This window comes from Phoca vitulina, unplaced genomic scaffold (assembly GCF_004348235.1).
Source record: "Phoca vitulina isolate PV1807 unplaced genomic scaffold, GSC_HSeal_1.0 scaffold58, whole genome shotgun sequence".
Classification (NCBI taxonomy): domain Eukaryota; kingdom Metazoa; phylum Chordata; class Mammalia; order Carnivora; family Phocidae; genus Phoca; species Phoca vitulina.
The window spans coordinates 3,978,223-3,992,236 of NW_022589761.1; the positions used below are offsets into that span (position 1 = coordinate 3,978,223).

Here is a 14,014-nt window from a genome sequence, read left to right on the forward strand (position 1 = left end):
GTTCTGTAATTTTCAGAGTATAAGTTTTACACTTTTTTTTTTGTTAAATGTGTTCCTATTTTGATGCCTTTAATGGAATTTTTTTTTTAGTCTTTTTTTCCAGTTTGTTCATTGCAAGTGTATGGAAGCACAATTGATTTTTTGATATTAATCTTGTATTTTGTAAGCTGTTGAACTCATTCAATCTCTCTTTTTTTTTCAGATCCCGTTTAAAGTTCTGAGGGGACATGAGGACCTTGTGAGCTCCTGTAACTTCTGTGTGGATGACACGAAGCTCCTCAGTAGCTCTTATGACTGCACTCTAAAGCTGTGGGTAGGTGGCCTGGTGTAGGTGAGATGAGAACGTCCCAGTAGGGGATATAAGCTTGTGCCATATCTTATGGAGAGTTCCCAGATGCTCAAGGATCCCAAAGACTTGGAGAGAACTTTCTGAGCGAAATGCAAGAAGGAGAAGCCAAGTGACAGTTCAACCCTAGCGTCAAGCCCCTGGAGAGAGATGAGTTTAGTGTGGCTGCTGGTGGCCTGTTGATTTGGAAAACATAGGAGCACGGGATGGGGACAACTGGCGGAACCCCCCACCTACTGTTGGACAGTTCCCGCTGTACCTAGGGCTTACCTGGGATCTCTGAGCTGTGGCCTCTCTTTGGGTCTCCTTCTCATTTGGAAACTTCACTTCCATCCACAGAGATGGTATGACCAGGCCTAGGTGGTCACAGAGGATAGGAAAGTGGCCAGGCCTGGGACCTGTCCATGAGAGGTGGTTTGGAGGGGCAGGCTTGAGCATGGCTCAGTGCCCCAAGGTGCAGGAAGCAGGGGCACAAGGAACAGGGGTGTGTGATGGTCAGATGCGGTTGCAGAGACGTGGCCACTGAGAACTCTTCCAAAGCCTCTGGGCATAGCCAGCAGATGCTGGAAGGCCTATTTGGGGGCATTGCTGGTCAGTCAGGAGCAGGTGATGAGGGAGCGGGGATGGGGGATGTCAGTGGCCATCAGGGGCCAGGCTACAGATGACTGTGTGGCTGGGGCTGGGCCCATGGGGGACAACAGTCCATTCTGAGTTTTGCCGTCTCCTCTGGCTTCAGGGGCAGGAGGGGATAGAAAGGAATCTGGGCTGGTTCCTGGGTTCCGGTTTGGGTAATCAGGTGAAGGATAGCTCCTCACCCCCCAGATGACCACAAGGTCATCTTCTGTGTCATCAGTGGGTACCAAGGCCTGGCAGACTAGGCAGGAGGGTTTGGGGATGGTCCAAGTGGTTCAGCTGTGTGACCCTGGGTGGTCACATGACCTCCTGGGCCTCCCTGAAACTCTCCAGGTCCAGCTGCATACTGGGGCTATCCTGGGGCCTGCCTGGATGCCCAACAGCCATCCGTTCCCCACCTCTGCTGTGGCTCATGAGCTCCTGCTGGGAAAACTTCTGGTTCTTCTGAGAGCCTTAAACCCTTTCTCAGCCCTCTGGGGAGACTGAGGAGCCAGGGGCGAGGGGGCTCTACGGGTTGTCATCACCCAGGGAATGAGGAGGGGGAGGGGGAGGGGGGGCAGCTTTCCAAGTGTGCATCCTGCTTGGGCAGCTCAGATCCTCCCCACATTCTTCTCACCTTTTGAACCAGTGGAGGGACTCACAGGGGTTTCTGTCTGTTTGGGCCAAAGGCTCTTGTCTCTAAAAGGGGAAATCCACCTGTTTTATCTTGTCCCAAGATTAGAGACCATCCACTGAAATGTCCCTGGTTCTCCACAGTGGTCTGGCTGCCTAGTCCACACCACTGTTTCCAGGATGCAGTCACTTCCACCTGTCCAAGTGTCCTGATACCAGCCTCGCTCATGGCCTTGCCTGCTTCTGTCAATTTCTCCAGGTCCCTCCCACGCCACTCCCCATCCCCCAGCCCTCTCCAGAGTCACCAGTTGTCTGCCTTGGCTGGCCCCATTGACACCTCCAAGAAGTCCTCTTCCCTCCTCCTGGTTCTCTTTCCCCCACCTTTGCCCTTTGGCTGGCTTCTCCCCTGGCTCTCCCTGCCCCAGTGTAGCTGCCATTCCTGAGCGCTCCCTGGGTAGATGACTCAGCCATTGCCCGGCACACTGACTTCTCCTGTCATGGTATCTTGGCCAAAATGTCCCCTTGCTTCTTCCTCCTCTCCCCACTCCTGTCACCTTGCATCTCCTATCCCTCCTCTTGGGCCCCACCCAGAACCCAAGCATCTGATTTAATCTTTTGGAAGCTCCCTTTACCCTCACTGTGGACCATTGTGAATAATTTGCAAAGTCCATACATATATGAAGAAGTTGGGGAAAAATCATTTTTTTTTTTTTGAGAGATTGAGAGAGAGAGGGGAGATGGAGGGGCAGAAGGAGAGAGAGAATCTCAAGCATACTCTGTGCAGGGTGCAGAGCCCGAAGTGGGGCTCGATCTCACAACTATGAGATCATGACCTAAGCCGAAACCAAGGGTCAGATGCTTAACCGACTGAGCCGCCCAGGGACCCTGGGGAAAAATCATTCTTAATCCTGTACCCAATATCCCTCTAATATATTGGCATGCCTCTTTCCAGTCATTAAGAAATAGCAACTTTGGTGGTTTTCCTCACAGCACAGAGAAGAAACAAGAGCCATCACTTCACAACCCTGGAGTTAACTGCTGTGAAAATTTTGGATGGGCGCCTGGGTGGCTCAGTCGTTAAGCATCTGCCTTCGACTCAGGTCATGATCCCAGAGTCCCGGGATGGAGCCCCGCATTGGGCTCCCTGCTCAGCAGGAAGCCTGCTTCTCCCTCTCCCACTCCCCCCTGCTTGTGTTCCCTCTCTCGTTGTGTCTCTTTAAAAAAAATATGTTGGGATATAAGTTTATTTTTTTCTTGTTCGCACACGTATACCCATGTTTCCTAAATTGAGACCATAAAGAAACACTGTTTATATAACCGTGATAAACTTGGGCTGTGGGTATTGTCACATTTCCCTATTTTCCCAACTATTTAGTGGAGGCCCTCTTTTCCTCCCCTTCACTTAAAGTATGACCAGTACCCCCGCCTTGAATTATCTGAGTCAGTTATCTGAGTCCACAGAGGGGTTCCTGCCTCCAAATGCCAGGTGAAAAGGAAGCTGTCTTTTGCTTATTTATTTCAAGAAACAGTCAGTACAAACAGGGACATTTCCACTGCCTTTGGATTTCACTAACAAAATCTGGCTTGTTTGCCATCTGCTTCTTGTGGAAGGATTCTCTTCACAAGCAGTGCACCTGTTCCAAAAGGGTTCTCTGTCTAGGGTGCTGTTCCTCTACCTGGCCAGCAGGTGTCACTATTGAGTGCTGAAGCTGCACATGGACCCCCTGCTGCGGGTCCATTCCAGGGCTGACCTTAGCCTGCCCGGGGGTGGGCTGCACAGACCGAAGTCCCAGGCCCCACAGTGATCGTTTTCTTAGTTCCATGTTTGTGCTAGAGCCACGCCCCAGCCAGGGAGGCTGGATCGCAGGCAGGGGACCCGTTCTTTTCTCCCAGCCAGTAGACTTGTGAATCCAGGCTTGCAGCTTGGATGTGTTCTGTCCTGGTGAGTTCCTCCTTGGATTCCCGCTGTCTCTTCCTGCCTCTGATTAGGGCCTGCTGGGTTCCCCCAACACGACTCCACTGTTTCAAGTCCTAACGGAGTGGGGGTTGAGGGCCTGGGTCTGTGTAGAAAAGGGTTCATATAGCAGGTGTGAGACTGCCGTGGAGGCTGGCCTTGGCGGGCATCTGGGAGCTGGACTGGCCCATGGTGTCCTGCAATCTGCTAAGTGATAAGGAGGGCTCAGTGTACCCAGACTGTTGGCGTAAGCCATGTGGTTCATGCTGAGCACCTGCTTTCCTTCTGGGAGTCTGGATTTTGGTGTGTGCTAGGGAATCCCCCCAAAAACCCTGGGCCCCAAGGCTCAGGCACATCTCCCCGATAGATGACACATCACACGTGTTATCACAACTGGTTGCTGGAGGATTAGGCATGTCCTTGTGACCCACTGGAGAGACTCTTGGAAGCTTGTGCCTCGTCTCCTCTGGACTCCACCCCAGGTTCCTTCCCCTTTGCTCATTTTGCTTTGTGTCCTTTGCTGTAATAAATCTTAGCTGTGAGTCTGACTATGTGCAGGGTCCTGTGGGGTCCTGGAGGATCACCGAGCCTGGGGGTAGTCTTGGGGACCCCTGACAGAGGGTTCTTTGCCCCCCAACACAACTTGGGCTCTTTCTTTCTTCCTTTCTTTTTTTTTTTAAGATTTTAGTTATTTGTCAGAGAGAGAGAGTGAGAGCGAGCGCAAGCAGGGGAAGCGGCAGGCCGAGGGAGAAGCAGGCTTCCCGCTGAGCAGGGAGCCCAATGTGGGGCTCGATCCCAGGACCCTGGGATCATGACCTGAGCCGAAGGCAGACGCTTAACCGACTGAGCCACCCAGGTGCCCCTCGACTTGGGCTCTTAATACAAAATGGGCTCTGCGCATCCGGAAGTACTGTCCCAGGCCTGCCCCGGGCAGGCCAGAAGCCCCCGTGCTCTGCATTTTCACCCAGCAACCCAAGCCCTTTCTCGGAATTCACTGTCTTACCAGTAACCTGTTTTTCAAGGGGACTTTCCACCGCAGCTTATCCTGAAAAGCTCTGGGCACATTTCTAACTGAGAATATTTCACCTCTGCCACAACGGGCACTTTTCTCTTTGGCACCCTGTTTTCATCTCTTCATGGTCTCCAGCTATTGCCGGGCTTCGATCTCATTGTCGTCTTCAGTCATCAGCCACCCGCGTGCTAACAGGGGCTGGCGCCTCACGTTTGGCCTGCTGGGGTCTGTTTTAGCCGCTCCCCTGAGGTGACCCATGCCAGTGTGCCCGCCATCCCCTCTAACACCTGATGGACCTTTCTCCGCACAAGCCTTGGCCTTGGGTGGGCAAGGGTGGCCCTGACTGTTAGGAGGGACCCCTCGGAGTCGCACTGCTGGGTCAAAGGGCGTGAACTCTTTCAACAAGTTTTTGAAAGGTCTTGTGAGATTCTGCCAAGCCCCTTTGGCCGGTAGAGATGGAGGAAATTGTCCGCGACCCTGTCCCCCTGGGGGCGCCTGTGCAGGGGAGGGGGCGTTCTCCAGGGACGCCGTGGGGGGCAGGGTGCCCTCGCTGCTCTGGGGAGAGGCAGCGGGGCGAGGGGCGGCGTGGGACCAGGGGTCGTCACACTTTGCTGCTGTGGACGAGCTCAGCGCGCGACTTTCGCCCGCGGCTGGGTGACCTCGCTCTCCCCCTCTCTCTCCTGTTGATTTGAGGATGCTGTGGATGGCTCAGTCATTCGGGATTTTGAGCAGAGGCCCAAAGCTCCTGTTTCAGAGTGCAGCGTGACGGCTGACAGCAGAAGGTGACCTTTCCCTCGTCCGGCGCTGGGTGGGAGGAGTGAGGGGGCAGGCCAGCGAGCAGCACGCCAGGGACGCTTCTCTTCTCCCGCCTCTGTCCCCACGGTTCCCACGTTTTGCTGGGAGAGTCAAGGGGATGTGGCAACTCTTGGAAAATGTAAAGCGCTGACAAGACCCCACATATGGTGGCTCAGACAAAGCCAGTCTGCCTTTCCTTCACGGAGATGCTTTTCCGTGGTCACACCCGTGGCCCTGCTGAAGCTGCAAGCGGCCACAGCGACTGAGGCCCGGGTGGCATCTCACAGGGGGAAACGGAGGCCCAGGACATGAGATAGGCCTTTAAAACACAAGGGGCTTTGCTTTTTTTTTTTTTTTTTTTTTTTAAGGTTTTATTTATTTATTTGGTGTCCCAAGGACAACTTTCTTTTCTTTTCTTTTTTTTAAGATTTTATTTTTTTATTTGACAGAGAGAGAGAGACAGCGAGAGAGCGAACACAAGCAGGGGGAGTGGGAGAGGGAGAAGCAGGCTTCCCACTGAGCAGGGAGCCCGATGCGGGGCTCGATCCCAGGACCCTGGGACCATGACCCGAGCCGAAGGCAGACATTTAACTGACTGAGCCACCCAGGCATCCCAAGAGGCTTTGCTTTAAAACAGATTTGCTTGTGCCCCGAGCAGCAGCTACAAAGCTCGTAAAAACTCGCATGGGAATTTATCCTCCATGGGGGACACAGATTGCCACAGAAACATGCAGAGGAGAGAGGTACATGTATATTAGTACGGACAAAGGTACATTTATATTATTTTACTAAATGTACAAGAAAACATTTCAGAACAAAGTGAGCTGTCAAAGTGTTCCTGTAAAAAGACAGCCGCGTGAGCAGAGAAGGAAAGGGTTGGTCCGCATGAGTGGTAGGTAGACCCTCAGAAGAAGACTCATTTGCAGAAGAGAAGAAACAGTCCCTTTAATGCCCTGAAGGTGGAAGAACGTATCTGGGTGGCTGAGGGACTCAGGAAGAGCACGCAGTGGTGCCTGGCGTGAGTCCCGTCCGTTTCCAGGGAGGCTCATGGAGGGGGCTCAGGGAGCATCTTGAGGAAGATTCGGGGATTACTTTGCAGTCTTGGTCCTAAGTTATAGACATTTTCTATGAAGAATTTTCTATGTTTTTTTTTTTTTTCATAGAACCCATAGCCATAACGGTCTGGGTCATTTTCTTGGCAGAATTATCACAGCGTCCTATGACAAAGCGGTGAGGGCTTGGGACCTTGAGACAGGCAAGCTGCTGGTGAGTGTGGCCAGCCCAGTGCATGGCAACACAGGCTCGTGACTGGGCTTGGTGGGGGCGGGGAGAGGGGGGCCTCAGGCGGGGCCTGGGGTGGGAAGGGAAACCAGTCTTTCAGAAAAGGAGAATTTTCTCAGGGACACCAGGTGCTGGAGGGGGATGCTTCAGGGAAGGAAACTTCTTGAGGCAGGCAGAGGGGGGCTTTTGCTGGAAGGATGGGAAGGGTTTGGATACACAAGCAGGGGGATTGGGGGAGAAAGGGGCATGGCATTCCAGGCTGAGGGAAATGCACAGGCAAAGAGACTCTCCCCTGTGGGGGTGTTGGGATTTGATGGGGTAGGAAGTAGAGCTGAGGCCATGGGACAAAGACCACGTGGTGAAAGCATGAGTGTTCTGGGGACGGTCTTCTCCCAAGCTTGGAGGGGCCACCATCCATCCATCCAAACCAGCCTGAGACTCCCTCCCTCTCTGTCCCATGCCCCAGCAGCCCCGGCCCTGCCAAGGGGGGCTCCCCAGGGAGCTCCTCATCGCCTCCCCTTTGCTCCTCTTTTCTTCTTAGTGCAAAGATCAATTCATAGTCACCATAAACACCCCAGAGATTGTAGTTAATATGTTGGCATCTCTTTTCCTATGTCTGCACATATTTCCAGATGAACACAGGTGAGTATGTTCTGTTAACAATGTAGCATCATTCTGTGCATACTTTCTGGATCTTGACTTTTTTTTTTTTTTTCACTCAAAAATAAATAGTGGGTAAGTACACATCGACATCATCCTTTCTCATGGACGCATGGATTCCATGGGATGGATAAGTCAGGCTGTATTGCACTATTCCCCGGTAGGACATTAGGGCTGTTTTTACTTTTCTCTATCATAAGTGATGCTATGATGAGGAAACTTTGTGTGTAAATTTTTATACACATGATGCAATATTTTTAAGGAAATAGAGCTGGATTTTATCGCTATAAGTAGAGCTGGATTTTATTGCTAATTTGGTATAGAAACATGGCCTTTTAAAAATTATCCTCCGGACATCCATGCCAACTCCTCTCCGATGCACTGGAACGGTGCTCACTATCTCACCGGCCAGATAGCATGATTTTTAAAAAATTTTAGCCCACTTTGGTTGGTGGAAAAATGAGATTAGCATTGATTGCTCCTGACTTTGAGCATTTATTCCAAATGTTTGTTTCTTCTCATACATTTCCTGCTCTTGTCTCCAGCCAGTTTTTTTTTTGAGATGCTTTTCTTTTTCTTCTTTAAACATCTTTTTAGTGCTTTGATTTATTTTTGTTGCCCCAGTGATCCACGCCACTTGCCAACTAGAGAGCGGAATTAGTTATCCACCACTGTTGGGCATATTAGCCCAAAACTTAACAGATTGAAACAACAAACACTTATTATCTACCACTTTCTGACAGAAATCTAGGAGCAGCTTAGCTGGGTGGTTCTGGTTCAGGTTTCTTACGAGGTCACCATTCAGATGTCCCCTGGGGTACAGTCATCTGAAGGTTCAACTGGGGCTGAAGACTCCCCTTCCAAGATGGCGCACTCAGATGGCTTTGGTCAGGAGCCCTCAGTTGCTCTCTGCCATAGGGCTGCTTGAGTGTCCTCAGGAGGTGGCAATTTGCTCCCCCAGAGTAAGTGATCCAAGAGAGAGCAAGGAGGAAGCCATGGTTTCTTTTATGACCTGGTCACACACTGTCACTTCTGCCATATTCTATTCGTTAGAAGTGAGTCACCAAGTCCAGCCCATGCTCAAGGGGTGGGGAATTAGGCTCTACCTTTTGGAAGGAGGACTGGTGAAGAATTTGTGGGTGTATTTTAAAACTGTCATAGTGGCAATACCATAATTTGTAAGGTACGGAGAGACCGTCCTTTCCTAGAATGTTGAGTGCTCATTGTCCCCTTCTTGAGGTGTGGTGCCCGTCTCTCCCGGGAGAGTGTGGGCGGCCTGAGGGGCTGGGCTGGGGTGTCTTGTCCATGGTGTGAGGCCCAGTGCAGACACCTAATAAACACTCATTTACCCAACTGAGTAGGAGGAAAGTTGGCCATTACGAGAACCTTGTGACCAGTTCCACTAGATGCCCTACCTATCCTTGTCCATCTGTCCTGCACACAGATTCATTAATTACATTAATTAATTAATTAATTAAACCAACCCCAATTTAAAATTCAGTTCCTTATTTGCACTAGCCATTGCAAATACTCAATGGCCCCATGTGGCCCAGAGACTAATTAATGTATCGGATGGTGCATAGATGGAACATTTCTGTCATCACAGAAAGTTCTACTGGACCACGGGGCTAGAGAGAAAACCACCTTTTGATTGTTGCCCTATTCAGTGGAAGATCAATCACGAAACCTTCATAGCCTCCTGTAAGGTTTCTCCTGATGGCAAATACGTGGTCTCGGCCTTGGATGTGGACCGCACAATCTGTATAACAGACGCAGAAAATGCCACCACCGTGTCGCACATCAAAAGTGAGTTTGCAGGGGCTCCCTGCTCTGTTCTGTCTGCCATGGTAACAGCCACTTGTCACTTGACCGACAGTGACTTTCTTTTTTTTTTTTTTTAAAGATTTTATTTATTTGACAGAGAGAAAGACAGCAAGAGAGGGAACACAAGCAGGGGGGAGTGGGAGAGGGAGAAGCAGGCTTCCCGCTGAGCAGGGAGCCCGATGTGGGGCTCGATCCCAGGACCCTGAGATCATGACCTGAGCCGAAGGCAGACGCTTAACGACTGAGCCACCCAGGCGCCCCTCGACAGTGACTTTCAATGGCCTTATCTGGTGAGGCTATAATGAGCCACATCATTAGCCACAGGACACTCACTGATAAAACACCAGCGGCTAAGACCTTGCCCGCTTCTCATCGGTGAAGGCTAATCACAGGATTAGCCCCGTGCTTGTCATAAATGAAACAGTGTTCTGGTCCAGCGTCACGTGGACAGGTAAAGCCCAAACTTTTATCGAGTGGAGGCTCGGCCTTCATAACGTTTTTATCTGTAAAGATAATAAGCATCAGATGTCAATTTCCTGGTTGTGACACGGTATAACAATTATACTGTTGTATAAAAGCTGTTTCTTTTGGGGGAAACTGGGTGACAGGCATACAGGATCTCTCTGTCTTACTCCTTACAACTGCATGCGACTTGACGGTTATCTCAAAATAAAACATTAAAAAAACATGTAATCATCGTAAAAAATGTGGTAAGTACGTAAATTAAATCTGTAAAGTTAAAAAGTGAAAGGCTGCTCTATGTGTCCTGTCTTCTTCGCTGGGGTGTCTATTATTAACAATACGTTGCTGGGTGGCCTTCCTGACCTCAGTGAGTGTGCACGTGCGTGTGTGTGTTCGCACACTCCATGCCTGCTTCCCACGTGTACCTTGTGTTTCTGTTTCTGAGCACGGACCTGGGACATGGGCGCTGCCCCCCGGCTGTACCTCCCTTTTCTGTGTCCCCTCATCCTCTACCTGTCCTCAGCCTCCAGCTTCTAGCTGCACACCATGCTTCTCCACGCTCTGTCCCACCTTCAGGCCTTTGCATCTGCTACTCCCTCTGCTGGGAGCCCTCTTCCTATTCTGGTTCCCCTGCTAACTTTTAAGGTCCCTCCTCAACCTCTCAGGGCTGGGCCAGGAGCCGTGACCTACTGCACACCCCTCTCGTGGCCCCCGACGTGCTATGGGCTGTTGCTTGCACAAGGGCGTCTCCCCATCAGACTGGGAGCTCTGTGGGGACAGGGAGCCATTCGGCTGTGCCTCTTGTTCTAAGCCTGGCACATGGTCGGCACCCAGGAAATGTTTGTGCGAGTGTAGAGTCCCTTGTGAAACTGGTATTGTGTTTCCGTAACATGGTCGCTGCCTGGGGGGGGGCCCATGGAATGCCAGGTAATGAGTTGCTTTCCCTGTGCCTCAGACCATCACAACCGGTCCCTCACAGCGTGCTGCTTTGACCCCGACAGCCAGAAGGTGGCTTCCGTCTCGCTGGACAAAAGCATCAAGATCTGGGATATTACATCCCAGGCCACGCTGCTCACCATCACCAAGTGAGGAGGGGCCCCCTCCTGCAGCAGGGAGGTGGGCCCAGGTCCCCGTTCATGCCCTCCTGGATTCGGCCTGCACACCATCGGCTTGCGATCGGGTGTCCACATGGGGCATCTCTAGCTTGGTCACGGGTGCTCGGAGGAGGCTGGAGATGGAGAAAGGGAAGGAGGGAGCCAGGTGGGGGCACACCACTAGCTGTGGCTAGTGGGCAGGGACAGGGCTCAGGTGCATTTGTTTTCATGTGAGCCAACCCTGGAAAACATTGTGCAGAGCTCCCCCATCTCCCTCCCAAATGTGAATTTCCAATGTCTCCTGTAAAAGGGGAAGATCTGATCGTCCAGGGCGGGCAAGGGTTCCCTGGCAGGTGGCCCCCACTGGGTTGGGGGGAGCAGGCCTCTCCAGCAGGCCCTGGAGTCAGGATCCCAGAAGTGTATATGCCCCGTCACCCTGCCTGCTGCGCTCAGTGACGAGCCCTGCTGGCCCGGGACAGGCTGTCCCTTGGGGATCTGGCCCGGAGTTAAGAGTGTGCAGGTTCGTATCCTGTGTGACCTTGGGCCTTAGATTCCTCACCTGCAAACTGAGCAGAGGCGAGGTCTGAGCAAGACGGCACACGCCGGTCCTCAGGACGGGCCACATGGTGCGTGCTCAGCACATGCTCTCTTACCGAGAGGGACTCTCAGGGTCGGGGGTGCTGTGGGCCACTTCCCTAGGGCAGGGAGGGGTGCGGGCAGTGGAGGGGCCGCAGTTCCTGCTGTGAGTGTCACAGCCCACTGTGTTCTGTTTTCCCCATGGGGGTGGAAAGAGAAATAAGCAAAATGTTTATTGGTATTTTTGATTAACCTAAATGTATGATTTTTTTTTTTTGAAATATAGCTTTTAGCAAGAAAAGATAAAGGCAAAGATTCTCAGTGCCACGTGACAGGGATGGCTTCAGGGTATGCAGCCTCTGAAGTCACACAGGGTCCCCCACACAGAGCGCCCCATGCTTGATTTCATACTCTGCTGTCAACGTCCTTAAATTCTTAGTTTTTGAACAAGGGGCCTTGCATGTTTTTATTTCCAAAATATGTAAATTACTTTTTGAAAATGTAAAACATGCAACACAGTACAAAATTAAAAAGGAACAAAAGAATATCTAGTGAAAAATAGCTCTTACCTGTCTCGAGGTCATTCACTTTCCCCTTTCCCTCTTTCCTGTCTGTCTTTCATTCTCTCTTGACAGCCTTATTGAGGTATAATTCACACATCAGAGAATGCACCCATTTCAAGTGAATAGTTCCGTGGTTCGGGGGATATCACATTACTTTTTAAATTGCGGTAAATCTATATATAATGCAGAATTTTCATTTTAACCATTTTTTAAGAGATGTATTTATTTTAGAGAGAGAAAGTGTGGCAGTGAGGAGCAGAGGGAGAGGGAGAGAGAGAGGAGGGGGGAGGGGCAGAGGGAGAGGAGAGGGAGAAATCTCAAGCAGGCTCCATGCCCAGTGTGAGCCCCAAGCAGGGCTCGATCTCACAACACAGACATTATGACCTGAGCCAAAATCAAGATTGGATGCTTCACTGACTCAGCCACCCAGGTGCCCCTCCCCTTCCTTCCTTAAGGATATTTTTGCCAGATATAAAAATCGGCGTTGACTGTTTTTTTTCTTTCATTATTTGAAAATCTGTCCTGTCATTTTCTTCTCATCTTCATGGTTTCTGATGAAGAATCCACTGCCATTCAAATTGTTTTTCCCCTGTAGGGAAAGGGCCATTTCTCTCTTGCTGCTTTCAAGACTTTTTTCTTTGTCTTAAGTTTTCAGAAGTTTAATTATGTATTTATTTAATTTCATTTTTTCTAAGTAATCTCTAACCCCAGCATGGGCTTGAACTCATGACGTAGAGATCAGGTGTTGCATTTGAAATTTAATTATGATGTGTCGGGGGTAGATTTCTTTGGGTTTATCCTACTTTAGTTTCATTTAGCTTTTTGAATCTGTAGGTTTATGTCTTTTGTCAAATTTGGTAAAATTTCAGATATAATCGCTTTGATTACTTTTTCAGTGCTACCTCTTTTCCCTCTGGGACTGTGATGACACAAATTTTAGATCTTTTGTTATAGTCCCACAGGTCTCTCAGGCTGTTTTTTTCTTCCAGCCTATTTTTTGGACTGTTTAATTTATATTGTCTGTCTCAATATTCACTGATTCTTTTCTCTGTCCTTTTCATTGAATTTTTAATTTTGGATATCCTATTTTTCAGTTCTAAAGTTTCACATCTTCGATTTCTTGGCAGAGGCTTTCTATCTTTTCATTTGCTTCAAGCATGATTATAATTGTCCATAGAAGCATTTTTATGGTGGCTGCTTAAAAATCCTTGTCAGATAATTCTGTCTGTGTCATCTCAGTGTTGGGCATCTGTTGATTACCTTCTCATTCACAATGAGATATTCCTGGCTCTTAGTATGATGAGTGATTTCCCTTTGTGTTGTGGACGTTGTGTGTATTAATTATATTAGAAAACTCTCAGTCTTAAAATCTTGTTCTAGCAGCCCACCTCAGTAGAGCCTGGCAAGCATGGCAGTCTAGGCTCCCCTCTTGGCCCTTGCTGACAAGGGTGGGGATGGGATGCAGGTTTTCCTGAGACGTTTGGCTGGAATAAGTTGGGTCGTGTCTACAAGTTTTCCATCTTGTTAGGCTATCCATTGGGCTAGAAAGAACAGGCTTTTCTTGAGGGCCTTTTTTATGGTCCCCGTTGTTTCTTGGGTTATAGGCTTTTCCAGTATTCAGTACAGGAGATATGAAGAAAAATAAAACCCCAGGGACGCACAGCACACCATTCTTGGGTTCCAAGATGTCATGCTGGTCTGCATTCTTGTCTCCATCTTTCCTAGTCTCCTCTTTGCTTTATAAATGCCCAGGATTGTGAGCTGTACTTAGCAGGAGAAATCAGGAGAAGTGCATCGATTCTATCCTGTCCAGAAGCAAGGGCAACATAAGCACTTTCCCCAAACTTTTGTTAAGTACAACCATCTTTTATGAGAAGTGGAATTTATTTGAAATGAGAGCCCCATCCTGGAAAATAGAGATAGCCCTGGTTTAAATCGCAACAACAGTGTTTGGATTCTGAGGAAGGCTTTTTATCCATCTCCAGTATATGCTGGGATGGCTCTTAGCCTAACGGCCACAGGGATTTGGAAAGTTTTACCCTGGATACCCCTGGGAAGTTGACATTTCTTCTCCTTTGCTCTTACTCAGTCTGTGCATTACGAAGAACTGAAACAGAGTGCAAAACTCTGGCCTGAGCTCTAGAAAAAACAGTTTTGTCCAAGCTTTCCTTCAAGTAAAATGACTGCTTTTATGATCCAGCC

General features: G+C 49.7%; 1 protein-coding gene across 1 annotated transcript in view; it reads left to right on the plus strand.

The window, feature by feature from the left end:
* The window catches only part of WDR88 (WD repeat domain 88), a 45,685-nt gene that overhangs the window by 13,878 nt on the left and 17,793 nt on the right, over positions 1 to 14,014 (plus strand). The window contains exons 2-6 of the mRNA XM_032390143.1: positions 203 to 313; positions 5,251 to 5,339; positions 6,555 to 6,618; positions 8,961 to 9,099; positions 10,535 to 10,664. Of these exons, the coding sequence (XP_032246034.1) occupies positions 203 to 313; positions 5,251 to 5,339; positions 6,555 to 6,618; positions 8,961 to 9,099; positions 10,535 to 10,664 (533 nt within the window). The remainder of the gene's footprint in view (positions 1 to 202; positions 314 to 5,250; positions 5,340 to 6,554; positions 6,619 to 8,960; positions 9,100 to 10,534; positions 10,665 to 14,014) is intronic.